At 43.4% G+C, this 16,979-nt stretch overlaps 2 protein-coding genes across 2 annotated transcripts; both read left to right on the top strand.

Annotated features, from left to right (window-relative positions):
• The first annotated feature begins 1,423 nt into the window (after positions 1-1,423).
• On the top strand, positions 1,424-2,656 carry LOC141655110 (uncharacterized). Its single transcript, XM_074462206.1, has one exon. It carries the CDS (start codon positions 1,424-1,426, stop codon positions 2,654-2,656), a length of 1,233 nt encoding a protein of 410 aa, XP_074318307.1.
• An 11,679-nt stretch (positions 2,657-14,335) lies between these two features.
• On the top strand, positions 14,336-16,947 carry LOC141657093 (large ribosomal subunit protein bL28c). Its single transcript, XM_074464220.1, has 2 exons — positions 14,336-14,648; positions 16,467-16,947. The coding sequence occupies exons 1-2, from the start codon at positions 14,426-14,428 to the stop codon at positions 16,697-16,699; spliced, it is 456 nt and encodes a 151-aa protein (XP_074320321.1). The 5' UTR covers positions 14,336-14,425; the 3' UTR covers positions 16,700-16,947.
• Positions 16,948-16,979: the final 32 nt, after the last annotated feature.

Raw genomic sequence — 16,979 nt, 5'->3', positions numbered from 1 at the left:
CTCTTACATTTTTCGACTAAGACTTAGAAAATATCATTGTCTTGACTTTCTTGATTATCTTGATCATCTTGAATCATTGTTGAAAGTCCATTTGATTGCTTCAATCACTAATCATTTCAACTAAGAGCAAACAATCAAATAATAAAGGGACTTGGCATCATCAACACAATGTGTTCTAACATTTCTGTCATTCCGTGCTATCATAGAGTGCTTCTCGGGTAGTTTCTAATCCAACAACGGGATGGAGGACTCTAGGGGTGGCAGTAAGCAATGGGGAAGGGATTGTAGCGAAGAGGACGAGGGTTTTGTATGGGATGTCGGAGATGACGGAAAAAACGAAAACACAAGAAAGGCAATGCTGGTAGGGAAGATATGGTCGTTGAAAGCCATCAACGCAAAGGCCACGGTCGAAACTATGATTAAATTATGGAATACGAAGGGCTCTATCATGGGAAAGCTAATCGACGCAAAGGAGAAAATTTTCATGTTCAGTTTCGATGAGGAACGAGACAAGGCAAAAATCCTTGATGGACAACCTTGGCACTTCGATAAATTTATCTGGTGTCTTGGCGAACCAAACTATGACGGAAAGATGACGGATGTGCCATTGTCCTTTGTGCCTCTATGGGCTAGGGTTTATGATCTACTGCTGCGGGGTAGGTCGAATGAGGAGAACCTGCGGAAATTGGGTGCACAATTGGGAACCTTTGTGAAAGTAAATGATGCTCCTCACCCGGAGATGGAGCGAGCAGTCCGTCTAAGATTTATCCAAGATGTGCGTAAACCCCTCAAGGCAGAAGTGGTCGTAGTATTGAAGTCGGGTAAATATGAGAGATTCAAAGTAAAATATGAGAGGCTTCCTACATACTGCTATGGGTGCGGATTGCTCGGACACGGGGAAAAAGACTGTGACGAAGGCCCTTATGAGGAAGGCGAGCTGAGGTATGATGACACGATGAGGGCATCGCCTTGGAAAGTAATTAAGACGGCTGTTGATATCAAAATGAGTAGGCCACGATCCTTGACTGGCGTGTTTGATGTGGAGTTTAAAGCAAGAGAAGAAGAGGCCATCTCAATCATGATTGACAGGCTGCAACAAATTGCTATAAAATCCAAAGGTATTATTTTGCCTACTCATTTAAAAGAGAACTCGAAAATGAATAAGACTTATGAAACAAAAAACGATACGAGGTTTGAGCATGCCACGGAAACACATAGAGAACCGTTTCTTTCTGAAGACTGTCGAGCTGATAATGAAGGAGTGAACGAAGGTGGTTTTTTTGGCGGACATCAGGGATAAAAGACGGAAAAACGAGGAAGTACGATTATTGTAGAAGTGGCTGATGAGCATGGGATTAATGGGAAGACGGGGGTGGAAGTTCAGAGCGTGGAGGATGGGCAACTGGAAAATGGGAAGGAAGGGATGGCTGATGTGCAGGGCAGGAAATGGACGAGAATGCAAGGGGCGAGAAAGAATACTTCTGACCACGGGACTAAAATCATTAGTCATGGGAAGAGGGGGAGAGAAGAAGAGCCTGGTTTGGATCTGAGTGAGTTAAGAAGACGAAAATCATCAGGGGTGCTTTTATACCTGAGGCGGTGGTTGAGGTCGCTCAACCCCGCCGGACCAATAAGTCTATTATGTTACAACTGCCGGAGATTAGACAATGAACCGACAGTTGTTAGGTTGAGTGGGTTGCTACGGCAGGAGGGAGCGGATGTGGTCATTCTCGTGGAAAAAAAATTGAGTGTGGTAGAAATGCGGAATGTAATCACGAGATTGGGAGGATACAAAGGGGTAGGGGCTGATTCAATGGGTCGGTCTGCGGGAGTTGCGGTTTTGTGGAAGGAGGGTGTTGAGGTAGAAGTGATATCAGTTTCAGCTCACCATATTGGTGTCTCTGTTAAGGGTTTATTTGGCATCGATGAATGGCGCTTGTCTGGCTTTTATGGATGGGTAAGACACGAAGATAAGTGGCGGTCGTGGCAATTACTAAGGGAACTTCAACCTATGTCGAATCTGCCATGGGTCGTCATTGGCGACTTTAACGAAATCCTTTTTGAGCATGAGAAATCAGGGGGGACAATAAGGGAGTATCCGGTCATGGATGCGTTCAGGGAGGCGATTGATGAATGTGGCTTGATGGATATTGGGTACTGGGGGAACCCATTTACGTGGTGGAACAGGAGGGGTGACTCGGAGGCAATTTATGAGAGATTGGACCGCGCACTAGCAACTCCGTCTTTTATTAACCACTGCCCTACCATTAAGCTCAATCACTTAGATTTCGATAAATCCGACCATGCCCCTATCAAACTAGCCTTATATAAGGCCCCAAAGACTGCAAAGACAAAAAAGTTTCGTTTCGAAGACATGTGGGCTAATGATGAAGCGTGTGAAGGAGTTATCCAAGATGCTTGGGAGGGTGGACATGAGGCCTTGGGGAAATTAGAATGGTGTAAAACTAAGCTTGCGGAATGGAGTAAACACCGTTATGGGAACTTGAGAAAACAGATCGAAGAAACTCGAAAAAGGCTAATGTTCTTGGACTCATGTGCACCGACAGTTGAGATGGTGGCGGATAAAAGAGAAACCTGTACGCGCTTGGATGATCTTCTAATGGCGGAGGAGGGGTATTGGAGACAATGGTCCTGAGTAGCTTATCTTGAAGAAGGGGACAAAAATACGTCGTTCTTTCACCTGAAAGCTTCAAATCGAAAAAGACGGAATATAATTGACCGCTTGAAGAATGAAGCAGGAGAATGGGTCACTGATGAGGAGGGGTTGGAAAAATTAGCTACTGATCACTTTAATGAGCTCTTTGCATCATCGAACCCAACTAGGATGGATGAAGCCGTACACTGTCTTCTGCAAAATGTGACAGAGGAGATGAATGCGGACTTTACAAATCCGTTTAGGAGGGAGGAGGTTTACCAGGCCCTTAGTCAAATGAAGCCTTCGAAAGCACCGGGACCGGACAGTTTAAATGCGAATTTTTTTCAAACATACTGGCACATCTTTGGAAATGAAGTGGCTGATTGTAACACCCCCATATTCAGAGGAGCCTTAACTAGGCCTTCCTTAGCATATAAGGGCGTTACCATCTCGGTTGCCCGAGGAGAGTAATTATCAAACGTCAATAAAAGAACTATTACGTTAATTTACAAGTGATTCAACCCAACATACAACATAAAGGTACAACTCAAAGACTACTCGTTATGACCACCGCATCTCGTGAAGACTCATCCCTGCCCGGACCTCAGCTATCAACAACATCAATTCCTGCTAAGACCGACTGCTCACCATAAGGGATCACGGCAGACACACAACAAACAAACAAACATACAAGGTCAGTACTGAGACAAGATAAGACAATAGCAACCACAAACAACGATACAACCAACGTCACTAGTCACTACCACAACCTCGACAAACCAACCGAACCTGTCACTGGCTGTCCACTGGACCAGCCCTGCCAGTGGGGGACCGCAGCCGTTCCCACCTAAGCCCCGCTCATCGTAGAGCGATAACCCTGCTCATTAATGTGCACATCCCCTTCCGTGGCGGGTTCCACGAAGGCCGAAACTAGGGCGTGAAGCCACTCCCGCAAGTGACTCCACTCAGCCGAGGACGCACCTCGAGAACCATCAACAACGATCACAACCACAACCACAACACAATACAACTACCATGTCAAGCAACCACAATACTATCACAACGACCGACACACTAGACCGTCTACAGAGACTGAGTAGGCGAACCTACCTTTACGCATCCGCAACTAATCCATGCCGACAAACAAAGCATCCAGCGCACAAGCCAAGCCTATTAGCACCATACAAATATCTATTACAACAAGCAAACCCTAACTAACGAGACAAAGGCACGGATGATGATTGTGACATACCTATTAGGGGAGAAACTCAGCAAAAGACCGCTACCCGACTCAAGAGACGCTCTCCTAAGGCTCAAGAATCTTCAAAAGGCATCCATGGAGGTTTTGAGGTGAAGGGAAGGGAAAGAGGCGGCTGAAGGATAGGAGGAAAGTAATGAAAGTGATTTGCGGATTTGTCAAAACGCGATATAAAACCCCCGCTGAAATCCAGGCACTCGATCGAGTACCCAACCTACTCGATCGAGTGGCCCCCTACTCGATCGAGTACCCTAGCTACTCGATCGAGTAGCCTCTACTCTATCGAGTATCACTCATAAAACGCACCCCAAGATGGTCTGGCACGCTTCCCTAAGGTTACTCCCACTCCCCCAAGGACAGTCAATGCTGGTCAAAGGATCCCTAAAAGGGCGGGTATTACAGTCTTCCCCCCTTAAAAAGAACTTCGTCCCCGAAGTTCAACTCACCTCTCCCGCTCATGGCGCGGAACCAACCCCATCTCACCCATCTCCCCGATTAGGTCATCACCCCTTGTAAACACCGTTCCCCCCCCCCCCATGTCATCATCATCACCGTCCACAACTAAACCTGCCGACCCTTGTCACTATCATGCAAGTTTATCACCGTCCACTGTTATATTATATACACTTAAAGCATCCGACGCGCAGTGCGAATCGCCGCTCACGAACTTCCGACATACACTAATTACCGTTTAACCATCCATCTAGAACATGTCTCACATCAACTTTCATGTGGTACAACTAATGCCACCATGTTACTTGGCAACACGATTCAGATACAATCGCAAGGAAAACAAGTCATTATAATTCAACAACAAATTTATTTACTACTATTATTTTATTTTTATTTTTATTTTATTATTATTTTTTTTTTACATGACACCAACCGCCTTATAAACAACCATTAGCAATATTATAAACAAGCAAGACACTATACGAAAACAACCTTTTTATTTCGCGACATTACTCTTCCCCCCTAAAAAGGAACTTCGTCCCCGAAGTTCACCACCTAAATACCAACACGTATTACTTATTATGGGCAACCAAACATGAACGGAAACACATTATTATGGACATTACTCACTAATTGTGCTCTCGTCAAATTAAAATCATACCCACTCCACCGGAATAACTAGTTACCGTTGACAACACATGTTAAAATGATATGCACAATTATAGGCGAAGTTACAACTCTGACAAGTGGATCGTAATGAGGCGTATGTCATATAAAAGTAACGAGAAAGGGATTACCGCTTCACTAATCGCAACAAGAAATTACTACCTCATCACCAATTATAACAATTATGTTTATAAAATTCCAATCAAGACTTGTAATGTATGAAATTAACGGCTCAAAGGCGTTACTATGCAGTTGTAGCAACTTTAAACATTGGACTTGTAATTATAAAACAATTGAACACTTTTATTTTTCAAAAACCTCCTGTAACAGTGACACTCGATCGAGTAAGTAACGGTACTCGATCGAGTGCCATGCTACTCGATCGAGTGCCCTGGCTACTCGATCGAGTGGCCTACAGATCAGAAACTTTTTATCCCACTTTCCCGCAGCTACTCGATAGAGTACGGGGTACTCTATCGAGTACCTACAGGTTAAATTCCTTATGAAACCTGTCATAAGCTAACATATATACACATGGTCGTCACATAGCTTGAGTCGGGATGAATTCCCGAACTCCAAATCGATCCTGCAACAAAGTTAACTAGCAAATCCGGCCTTATGGCCAACAATACAAGTTCACAAATGAAGTTTCCACTAAAGAAAACAACCGAAAAATCTAACTCCGCTACCAACAACTACTACTAATAACAATCATGAATCGAGATAGAAACGAGGAGCATCACTCCTCCCGCTGCTGCTGCTGCTGCTCCATCATCTCCTCATCACCACCACCACCTGATGATCCCACTCCTGCATCACCTCCTGCTCCTGCTCCCGGGCCCACATACCACGGGGTCAAGCCACCGTAAGGGAAGGACTGAGGTGCTCCCCACGTCGACTGATCCACCCCGTAGGCATGGAAAACCCCTGAGTAGTCCCCAACCCCTCCACCAAATCGGATGCGGTCCCTCGGTCCCTATCCCCTGCGCGTAGGCCATCTCATGCATGCTCCGGAGTGTCAAAGTAGATGACACTCTCTCCGACAAGTAGCTGGAGCGCGTCTCCGGGGTGTCAAGATAGGGGTAGCAAGGGAAGGACTGCTGCTGCTGCGGCGCTGCTGGCTGTGGCCTAGACTCCGCGGCCCTCTCTCTCACTCGTCGGGGTCCCCTCACCACTCTGGGTCTCTCCACCCTCTGGACTTCCGCATTTTCGCCCTTCGTCGGCTCCGGCATCTCCTGGAGGATGGCATCGTCGATGAGATAGGTCTGCAGCTGGCGGGGTACATCCTCATCCTCCTCCTCCTCGTCATCGGAGTCCACCGTCACCACTGTCGACTCCAGGGGCTCCGTCGGTGGGAGGTGCTCGGGAGCTGGAATTTTCATCCAACTCATCCCATGCACCCTCCAAGCTAGGTTGCCGTCCGCCAAGGTTCTCAACCATTTCAGGTCGAGGTAGTATTCACGATCCATGGTAGGCACCGGGGTAGCAAGTGGCACGTGCGCCGAAGAAGCCTCAAAGGAGGTTAGCTTTTCAGCTAACCGAGTGGCAATGGCACCACAACTCAGGTATCGAGAATTAGAAGAAGCCATTAAGGCAAGAGCAGCACAAACTATGGAAGGAGCATTGAAGACCACTTTCTTGGTCCGCTCCGGGTTCAGATACGACATCAAAAGTAAGACCTCATGGTTGTTCAACTTACTGATATCCTTTCTATCATAGAGGAGATTTGAAAGGGAACGAAGAAAGACTCTCAAGGTGATGTGCTGAACATCGTTAATCAGCATATTGCTTGCGGTGGGAGCTTGCTTCCCAGTTAAGCAAGGCATTAGGCGGCAGACGCCGCACTCAGCTGGAATGTCGGTGATGGAGTCCTTGGGAGGCTTGGCCAACCCAAGGTGAGAGGCAAACAGATCCATGGTTAACAAGAAACTGGTATTCATCAATCTGAACTCAACAGTCTGACCCGCTGGGTCATAGTTAAAGGAACTCATGAACTCAAGGGTGAGGAAAGGATAAGTGTGCTTCCTCAACCGGTACAAACCCGTAAACCCCAAGGTCTCGAAAATATGGCGGACATCCGTCTCTATTTCCAACTCTTCTAACACACCGGTGTCAATACACTTTGTGGGTCTCATCTTGCGTTTTTGTAAAGCTACAAAACGCTCCCTTTGCTTAAAGTCAACAAAAACAACAGAAGGGTACTCGAAAGCTCGGGTACTACCGGTCCACTAGCCTCCCCCCTCTCAAGTGGATCAACCCTTCCCCGTTTACTCTGACGGGTTCCAAGGTTTAGTCTCGGGATCTGTTTTAGGCATGAGTCCAAACAACTTGTATAAACATCCAAACAATTATTTCATGTAACCTGAATTCACATATCCAGCTAAGCACAGAATTTCCCAACAATTTTGACATGTGAAGCACATACTTCATGTTATTAAACTTGAATATTAAGATAAGTGCACATGTTTATCAACAGTTTCCAATTTTTGACATATAAGTTCAAGCAATTTGTATAAGACACGTAGGCATACACTTCATACAATTCGAATTTTATATAATTGGCAACTTCACTAACTCGCTAACCAATTCCATACTCGAGGCTCATAGTTAGTGTCATTAAACTTAGATGTTTCGCTAGGTAGTCATATATCATCAATAGTTTCCTCAATTTTTATCCTATGATCTCAGTTTGTAGCCACTTATAAACCATAATTACGAAAGTTTGGCATGTGGACACATATACTCAGCAATTTGAATGTCCTAGCATGCTTCTAAAGGTCGTTCCATTTACATTGCAAACTACATGTCACTAATGCAAGAGAAAGAATAGTTTATGACAAACCATTGTCACTCTTCACTATTATGTAAAACAACTCAATCAAAATTTTCAGACGGTCTTTACAGCTGTGAGAATTGTGGCATGTATTCATCAATCATTGTTTCTTTTATCATGTTGGAATTTTATTCATGCTTATATTGTCAATTACAACATCAATTTTCTCATAAGACACTTTTAAGACGGAGTTTTAAGGCAACTTTCTAAGGGTAAAATCGTTAAAATCTAACCTCCAACATGATATAAACCATAATTAAAGCTCAATTTTACTATCTAATCATTATAAAACAGCCAAAAATCGATTTCAAATTGGAAACCCTAGAAATTTCGGGTCCTACTATTGCAATTTCTAATCTAATTTACAGCATATAGTCACCAACAACCATGAAAAAGGAGACATATGAATCATATTTCAACAATTAAAAGCACCAATTTGATCATTATAATCGAAAATTTCTGATTATTGCACTATTTTAACACATTCCAAGTAACAAATCACATAAATTAGGAAGAATAACATACCTTGATTGATTAGTAAGGCAAGAAACGAATTAAACTAAGAAAATTAACCCCGAGATTCACTACTAACCCAAGAGAAAGCTATGATTTTGGAGGAAATAGGGGAGTTGAGAGAAGTTTAGAGGTGAGGGTGTCGAAATATAGAAGAATAAGAAGAAGATATAGGAGGATTAGGGGTTTTAAGAAAACCCGCAGAAGTCACTGTACAGTAACCTACTCGATCGAGTGCCTGGGGTACTCGATCGAGTACCACCCTACTCGATCGAGTAGGAGCTAAATCATCGAGTAACTGCGGAAATTTTTCCCACATTCCGTCATCTTAGCTTCCTAATTAGATCGAGTGGGGTCTACTCGGTCAAGTAAGCACTCGCACTCGGTCAAGTATAGTTACGTACTCGATCAAGAATACGAAGTAACTTTGAAGATTCCTGCAAAAACAACACCGCGTGTCGATTCCAACCAAGTTCGGAATTCGACCCTCATTATCGCATTCAATCACGTTTTATAACCATTACCACCCAAAACACAACTCTTCAACAACTAAGAGACCTATTACGTTACGTTATACAAATTACCCAACTCGGTCTACCTGTCACCGAGTTATGTATAAACCTTGTCGCGTCATTTTATTACATTTAAACTCACTTTACATGCTATTACTAAACTCGTGTTTTCATCAAATTGAAACGTATAATTAACACTAATTCATTATTTTACATGTTACATAAATGCATACTTTTCAAAACAATTTAATCTACCATATTTCACATTCGGTCATAAGCAATTTATTTGCATAAATTAATTATTACGCAGCGGAAAAATTTCAACTGAATAGCAAAACACAAACACATTACCACATACTTGATTCGGGTCATTACTCATCTACACTACAATTATCATTATAGTCACCGCGGTAGGATCTACAAGTTCGCTTACAACTTCCGTCATCATAAATTTTATGACAAACATCTACGCGTTTGCTATTCATATAACACATTCAAATTCACACTTTCACGCATCTACATGACGTATAATCTCGTCACATAACTCCTAGCTATCCTATAAGCTCACTAATTATACAACGAGCTTAAACAATCTCGTCACTAGTTTCCCTACTCAACCTAGACATTACTATCTCACCTCTATTAATTCTAACCAAAGCTTAACCGGAGGTAGCTCCGGCACAACTAACATACATAGCACATATAGACACACGGACTCCACATTCCCATCCCATGTGACTGGCTTAAGTGTCATGGGGCCAAGATTTTGAAATGAGGGCGCCTACTCACCCAAAATCTAGCATCAGCCGGGGCTCCCATAACACATTCACCAGGTTCATTTTATTAGACTCTCTACGTTCATTATGTTCATTTGTTACAGGTTCCAAAATCGTCGCTCTGATACCACTTTGTAACACCCCCATATTCAGAGGAGCCTTAACTAGGCCTTCCTTAGCATATAAGGGCGTTACCATCTCGGTTGCCCGAGGAGAGTAATTATCAAACGTCAATAAAAGAACTATTACGTTAATTTACAAGTGATTCAACCCAACATAAAGGTACAACTCAAAGACTACTCGTTATGACCACCGCATCTCGTGAAGACTCATCCCTGCCCGGACCTCAGCTATCAACAACATCAATTCCTGCTAAGACCGACTGCTCACCATAAGGGATCACGGCAGACACACAACAAACAAACAAACATACAAGGTCAGTACTGAGACAAGATAAGACAATAGCAACCACAAACAACGATACAACCAACGTCACTAGTCACTACCACAACCTCGACAAACCAACCGAACCTGTCACTGGCTGTCCACTGGACCAGCCCTGCCAGTGGGGGACCGCAGCCGTTCCCACCTAAGCCCCGCTCATCGTAGAGCGATAACCCTGCTCATTAATGTGCACATCCCCTTCCGTGGCGGGTTCCACGAAGGGCGAAACTAGGGCGTGAAGCCACTCCCGCAAGTGACTCCACTCAGCCGAGGACGCACCTCGAGAACCATCAACAACGATCACAACCACAACCACAACACAATACAACTACCATGTCAAGCAACCACAATACTATCACAACGACCGACACACTAGACCGTCTACAGAGACTGAGTAGGCGAACCTACCTTTACGCATCCGCAACTAATCCATGCCGACAAACAAAGCATCCAGCGCACAAGCCAAGCCTATTAGCACCATACAAATATCTATTACAACAAGCAAACCCTAACTAACGAGACAAAGGCACGGATGATGATTGTGACATACCTATTAGGGGAGAAACTCAGCAAAAGACCGCTACCCGACTCAAGAGACGCTCTCCTAAGGCTCAAGAATCTTCAAAAGGCATCCATGGAGGTTTTGAGGTGAAGGGAAGGGAAAGAGGCGGCTGAAGGATAGGAGGAAAGTAATGAAAGTGATTTGCGGATTTGTCAAAACGCGATATAAAACCCCCGCTGAAATCCAGGCACTCGATCGAGTACCCAACCTACTCGATCGAGTGGCCCCCTACTCGATCGAGTACCCTAGCTACTCGATCGAGTAGCCTCTACTCTATCGAGTATCACTCATAAAACGCACCCCAAGATGGTCTGGCACGCTTCCCTAAGGTTACTCCCACTCCCCCAAGGACAGTCAATGCTGGTCAAAGGATCCCTAAAAGGGCGGGTATTACACTGATTTTGTGATCAAGTGTCTCAAAGGGGAGGAAGATATATCCCAAATAAATAACACGTTTATCGTGTTAATTCCGAAGATAAAGCAGGTTAGTCATATGGGTGAGTTTCGACCGATATCGCTATGTAATGTCCTATACAAGCTGGCTGCAAAAGTGATCGTCAACAGGCTCAAACCTTACCTGGACGAGTTAGTGGATGGAGAGTAGAGTGCGTTCGTTCCGGGTCGACTTATAACAGATAATGCTATCATTGCCTTTGAGACTTTCCATTTTATTAAATCCTATAACCAAGGGAAACAGGGCTATATGGCATTTAAACTCGACATGAGCAAGGCATACGACCGAGTGGAGTGGTCTTTTTTGGAACGAATTATGGTAAGAATGGGTTTTGAGGCTAGATGGATTAACATGGTGATGAGGTGTGTTCGAACTGTGAAGTCTGTCGTCCTTATAAATGGATCGCCAACGACCTTTATTTGCCCTAGACGGGGATTGAGGCAGGAGGGCCCGTTATCGCCTTACCTGTTTATCCTCTGTGCTAATGTGTTTTCACGACTAATTACCAAGGAGGTGGAGAGGAGGAATCTGGATGGAGTTCGGATTTGTAGACACGCACCTACTCTGTCCCACCTCTTTTTTCCGGATGACACTCTCATCACGTGTCGGGCTGATAAGAAAAACGGGGAAACAATCAAGCGGGTAATCGATAGGTACCAGGAGGCCTCGGGACAGCGGCTAAACTTGCAAAAATCAGAGATTTTTTACAGTCCAAGTACGTCGGAGGAAACGAGACAAGAAGTGCAGGAATGTCTCGATGCTAGCGTGGTCCAAATTCCGTCCAAGTACCTCGGCATCCCAGCCATTATCGGGAAGAATAAGACACAAGCTTTTGCCTCGCTGAAGGAACGGATATGGAAAAAGCTTAAGGGGTGGAAAGAAAAACTAATTTCATTTGCAGATAGAGAGATCCTTATTAAGGCAGTGGCCCAATCGATCCCTACTTACCAAATGGGATTATTCAAATTTCCATTGAAGCTATGCTCGGACATCGAAGGAGGCTTGGCGAGATTTTGGTGGGGACATGGAGATGAGTAGCATCGGATTCATTGGATAGCTTGGGATAAAATGTGTAAATCAAAGCGAGACGGAGGACTTGGATATCGCCATTTCGAATCCTTTAACACTCCCATGCTCACAAAACAAATATGGAGAATTTATGAGAACCCGAGCTCACTGGTCGCACGCCTTCTCGCTGCTCGCTATTTCCCGAATGGAGATATAACATCCACTGTGCTGGGGCATCACCCGTCGTATATATGGAGGATCTTAATGGAGGCAATGTGGGTCTTTAGGGAGGGTAGTCGATGGCTAGTTGGAGATGGTAGGAGAATAGAGTTTTGGAACGGCCCCTGGCTGATCCGAGGGCCTACTTTCCGTCCTATTTCACCGGCTAGGGGAGAGCTAGATAGCAGAGTCGCCGACTGGATGCTTGATGGACCTAAAAGGTGGAATATAGAGAAGCTGCAGCAACACCTTCTCGAGTTCGAGGTACAAGAAGTGGCACAAATCCCACTTTGTGAGGGAGTTGATGAAGATAAGCTAATTTGGCACTATGAGAAGCATGAGAAATACACGGTGAATACGGGCTATCATTTTATTCGATGGAAGAAGGAACAAAGGGAAGGAAGTGGGAGCTCGAGTGAAGGTCCGAGTGTGTGGGGAAAATTGTGGAAGCTCCAAGTACCACCAAAAGTCAAGAGCTTTGTATGGCGTGCTTATAGAGGAGCCTTACCGAGTGCGATGAATATCCAACGACGAGTAAAAGAGGCGGACCCATCATGCTTCCGCTGCCAAGGACAGCTAGAAAGTGATGCTCATGCGCTTGTTTGGTGCTTACATGCTCAAGCAATTTGGGAAAAAGCAGGGATAGGGGTCAATGAGGTTTGGGATCGAATTTTGCATTTGCCGGACGTAATCGACTATATTCTTAACAGATACAGAGAGGAGGAGCAGAGCAAGTTGATTATGGTCCTATGGGCGATTTGGAGTCAGAGAAATAAGGAGCTACATGGCGGGGATGAGTGGGCAGCTAGTCGAGTGGTTGAAACCGCATGGGGATATTGGCGGGCTTGGAACGAGGTTCAAGGGAAGGGAATGAAACAGAGGAGGAGTCGTGTGGTGGAGGCAGCAAAGTGGGAGCCACCACAGGAAGGTTTCAAAAAGATCAACACTGATGCAGCGGTGATGGGGACCTTGGGGTGCGGCCTGGGTGTGATAGTTCGTGACCATAATGGAGCGGTGGAGAGGGCGGGGGTGCAGCAAACCAGGGAAAGATGGGAGTCGGGTATTGCCGAGGCTAGAGCTATGGAGTTCGGGGTGAGAATGGCACGTCAAATGGGCCTCGAAAACATAGCGGTTGAATCGGATTGTATGGCGCTTGTGAATATGATGAAGTCGAGGTGTTTCCCGTTGAACTACTTGGGTAACGTGGGACGGTCGATCTTAAGTTTAGCTACTTGTTTTAGTACTGTTGTGTTTAATTTTGTTGGAAGGGACGGGAATAGAGCGGACCACTGCCTGGCCCATTTACTTCCCGTAGATTACTCTACTAGAATGTGGGTCGGTACGGTGCCGGAGTTAGTCTCGGATGTAGTAAACTATGATGTCGTTTTGGCTTTTAATGGCGAATAAATAAAATGGCACGTTTTCCTTTCAAAAAAAAAAAAAGTATCATACCGCTTAAGGATATTGCCATCTAGGAGTGATAATGAGATGAAACAGCTCGCGAGCAACTCGAGATTGGCTCGATCAAAGCTCTGTCAAAGCTCGGCTTGTGCGAGCTCAGCTCGGGCTCTGCTCGAGAACTTAACGAGTCAAGCCGAGCAAACGCTGGCTCGATTCGAAGAGCTCGCGGGCGGCTCAAACTTGTGTGATTATATAAGATATTGATCATATTTTATAAAAATAATTTATCATGATTATATCTTTGTATTAAACATATCAAATGTCTCACTAATTTACCAAATATTTTTACATATAATCTTCAAACCTTGCTATTGAAAATATCGAAAGAAAAAAATAAAATAATTAACAATTTTATATAGGCTTGATTTGAGGCTGCACAACCTTTTCAAGCTTGGGTAAACTCGAGATTGGCCGAGCTCAGATTTTGGTTCTTGATCACAACCGAGCAAAGTCAGGCTCGGGCTCGGCTCGTTAACCCCTGGTGCCATCTTAATAAACATTAAATAGTGTAGAAAGGATAGCATTTCATCCACCAATACTAGAGACACATCTTCTAAACCGAAGTAGATAAGCAAAACACACTTGAAAAAAACAATAGCAAGAAAGAAACATGGCTGCAATATTCACAGCAACATCTGCTGCAATTTTGATTAACAATCCAAGAAATATATGCTTCAATAAACCCCAATTATCACTCAAATCAAAGACAACTACAATTTCACCTGAATTAGGGTTTGTCACTTCCCAACTTTCTGGCATTCACATTACTTCCATTAACAAACCTTTGATTTCTTCTGCTCCTCTTTACCCTTCTGTTGTTCAGCCTGTTGCGCGTAAGCCCATCTATTATTTTGTCTTTTTTTTTTTATGATTAAATTACATAAATTTGTGTTATTTATGGTTTATGCTGTAATGGGTTTCGATTAATTCAAATTTTAGTTCATGGGTTCTCTTTAATTTTGCATTGTTTGAATGTTTATGTTAATTTGCTGCAAATTTAGCAACTTTTTTTAAATGGATGTGTTCATTTCAATATGTGTAAAAATTGAGCTGCAATTATATATTTATATGTTTGTTCCTTGTGCTTCAGCTAATTAACTTTGATTGTGTTGAAAATGTTGGTTAAAGAATTGTGCTTTTGTACCAGCTTAGCCCTTTGAGTGCATTACTGAAACCGAGGACGAAATTCTGTTTTTTTTTTGTGGAGTACTTGAGGTTATGAATTAATTGCTGGTATGAAAATTAAGGGTCCGTTTGGATTGAAGGAATTGGAGAGAAGGGGAGGGGAGGGAAAGGAAGGGATTTAATTTCCTTTGTTTGGATAAAAAATATGGGAGAAAGGAAATGGAAGGGGAGAGAAATGAGAGGACTTATTTTCCCTCCTATAGAACAAATTATAATCTTTCCAAGGGTGGCAAGATTTGGAAAGAAAACATTATTTGTACTCTAATTATACCACCACCATCCTTCAATCCTCCATCCATTCTTCATCTCCCTCCTTCCTCCCCTTCCATTTCCCTTCATAATTTTTGTTATCCAAACACCCAAATCCCATTTGCCCTCCCCTTCTCTCCCCTCCCTTCACCTCCCCTCACTCCCCCTCCCCTCCCTTTCCCTCCTATAATTGTATCCAAACGGACCCTAAGGGTTAGAAAGGAAGGTTTGATTGGCTTGATATATAAGGGAATTGCATATAATTGGAATTTGACAGTTAATAGTGTTAAAAAGGAAGTTCCTTTCGAACATTTCATTGGCCTCGGGTCTTGAAAATACAGCAGCTGAGTAGCATTCTTACTGGTGATAAAACTAACTTGCTTGTATTGAACTGTCATGGTTGTGAACACATTTTGCGTGTATGGATAGCATCGTATTCATATTGTTGAATCTAGTGGGGTTGCCTGTGTACTTGTGTGGTGTGTACTGAGGTCGCCTGTTAGATTAAAATGTGCGAAGACGCCTTTTGTTAATGGACAATGATAGTTGTGATTTTGTTAACTGTTAACCAAATGATTGCTTTTCGCCAGTTCACCACCCATTTCTATGAGCTGAGATGGTAAACAATGGGCATGCGCATTTGGTGTCAGAGTTTTGCATTTGTTATGAAGATGACTGAAAGTTGACAAGTTCATCTTAAGTCGACTTCTGTTTTCTGTTAGATGAACTTCCCTGCTAAGATATTTGATATTGATCTATTGGTAGTTAAAATTCATGTCTTTGTGTTATGTTTATGGTATAAGCTAGGCAGTTACTTGAACTATGTGTTACTAAGAGTCGTTTATGAGTGTCCAGATCGTGTACATATTCAAGTGTCAGGCCTGCTATGACTTTTTTTGGGTGACGATTTTAAAATTTTATATGCTCCTTATAGAATATCCACTGGAATAGAGAGATGCTTAAAAAATGTTGAGTTTAAATTCCTTAAACATCACTCATTAGTCTATTCCTCTGCGTTTGTCGTGTGAGTCTCCTTTTTGTGTTTGTTACGGGAAGTGTCACACTGGTAAGTTTTAGGTATGGATTTGACAACCATATCCTTGTGTGGGGGTGTCATGTCGATGTCGTACATGGGTATGATCCAGAAGTCAAAGTAACATAGCAGATAGCTTGTACTTGAATGATTTCATTGATTTTTTTGCGTGAATGATTATCAGGCAGAGTGTGCCCTTTCACCGGTAAGAAATCAAACAACGCAAACAAAGTTTCGTTCTCAAACCACAAGACCAAGAAGTTGCAGTTTGTCAACCTGCAATACAAGAGAGTCTGGTGGGAAGCTGGAAAAAGATTTGTGAAACTTAGGCTATCGACCAAGGCTTTAAAGACCATTGAAAAGAATGGACTCGATGCTGTTGCAAAGAAAGCGGGGATTGATCTCAGGAAGGAGTAATGAAACAAACATATCTGTGAAATGTGAACTGTAAAGTACTGTGAATGGCAATTATCTATCGCTTTGTAATTTTGTCGGGTTTAACTGGCTTTCTCTGAAATGCTTAATGGCTTTAGGATTTCGAGGATATTATAAGCATTTTTTTTTTCCGGAGAAGTATTGTTTACAAAATAGAGGCTCATCACCTTATTGCAGCAATTAATTGTATTATTGAATCTGTCGAGTAATGCCCGATACCTTCTGCATCATCTCTCTGTTAATCTGCAATTCATTCTGCTGA

This window comes from Silene latifolia, chromosome 5, assembly GCF_048544455.1.
Source record: "Silene latifolia isolate original U9 population chromosome 5, ASM4854445v1, whole genome shotgun sequence".
Classification (NCBI taxonomy): Eukaryota; Viridiplantae; Streptophyta; class Magnoliopsida; order Caryophyllales; family Caryophyllaceae; genus Silene; species Silene latifolia.
Note: the sequence above shows the minus strand (reverse complement) of the source record. Positions and strands in the feature narration are given on the sequence as shown.

Excerpts from the sequence above, each read along its gene's own strand:
- LOC141657093 (XM_074464220.1), top strand. The coding sequence starts at position 14,426 with ATGGCTGCAATATTCACAGCAACATCTGCTGCAATTTTGATTAACAAT. Across the intron at positions 14,649-16,466 it reads TGTTGTTCAGCCTGTTGCGC|GCAGAGTGTGCCCTTTCACC; the intron begins GTAAGCCCATCT and ends AATGATTATCAG.
- LOC141655110 (XM_074462206.1), top strand. The coding sequence starts at position 1,424 with ATGGCTGATGTGCAGGGCAGGAAATGGACGAGAATGCAAGGGGCGAGA.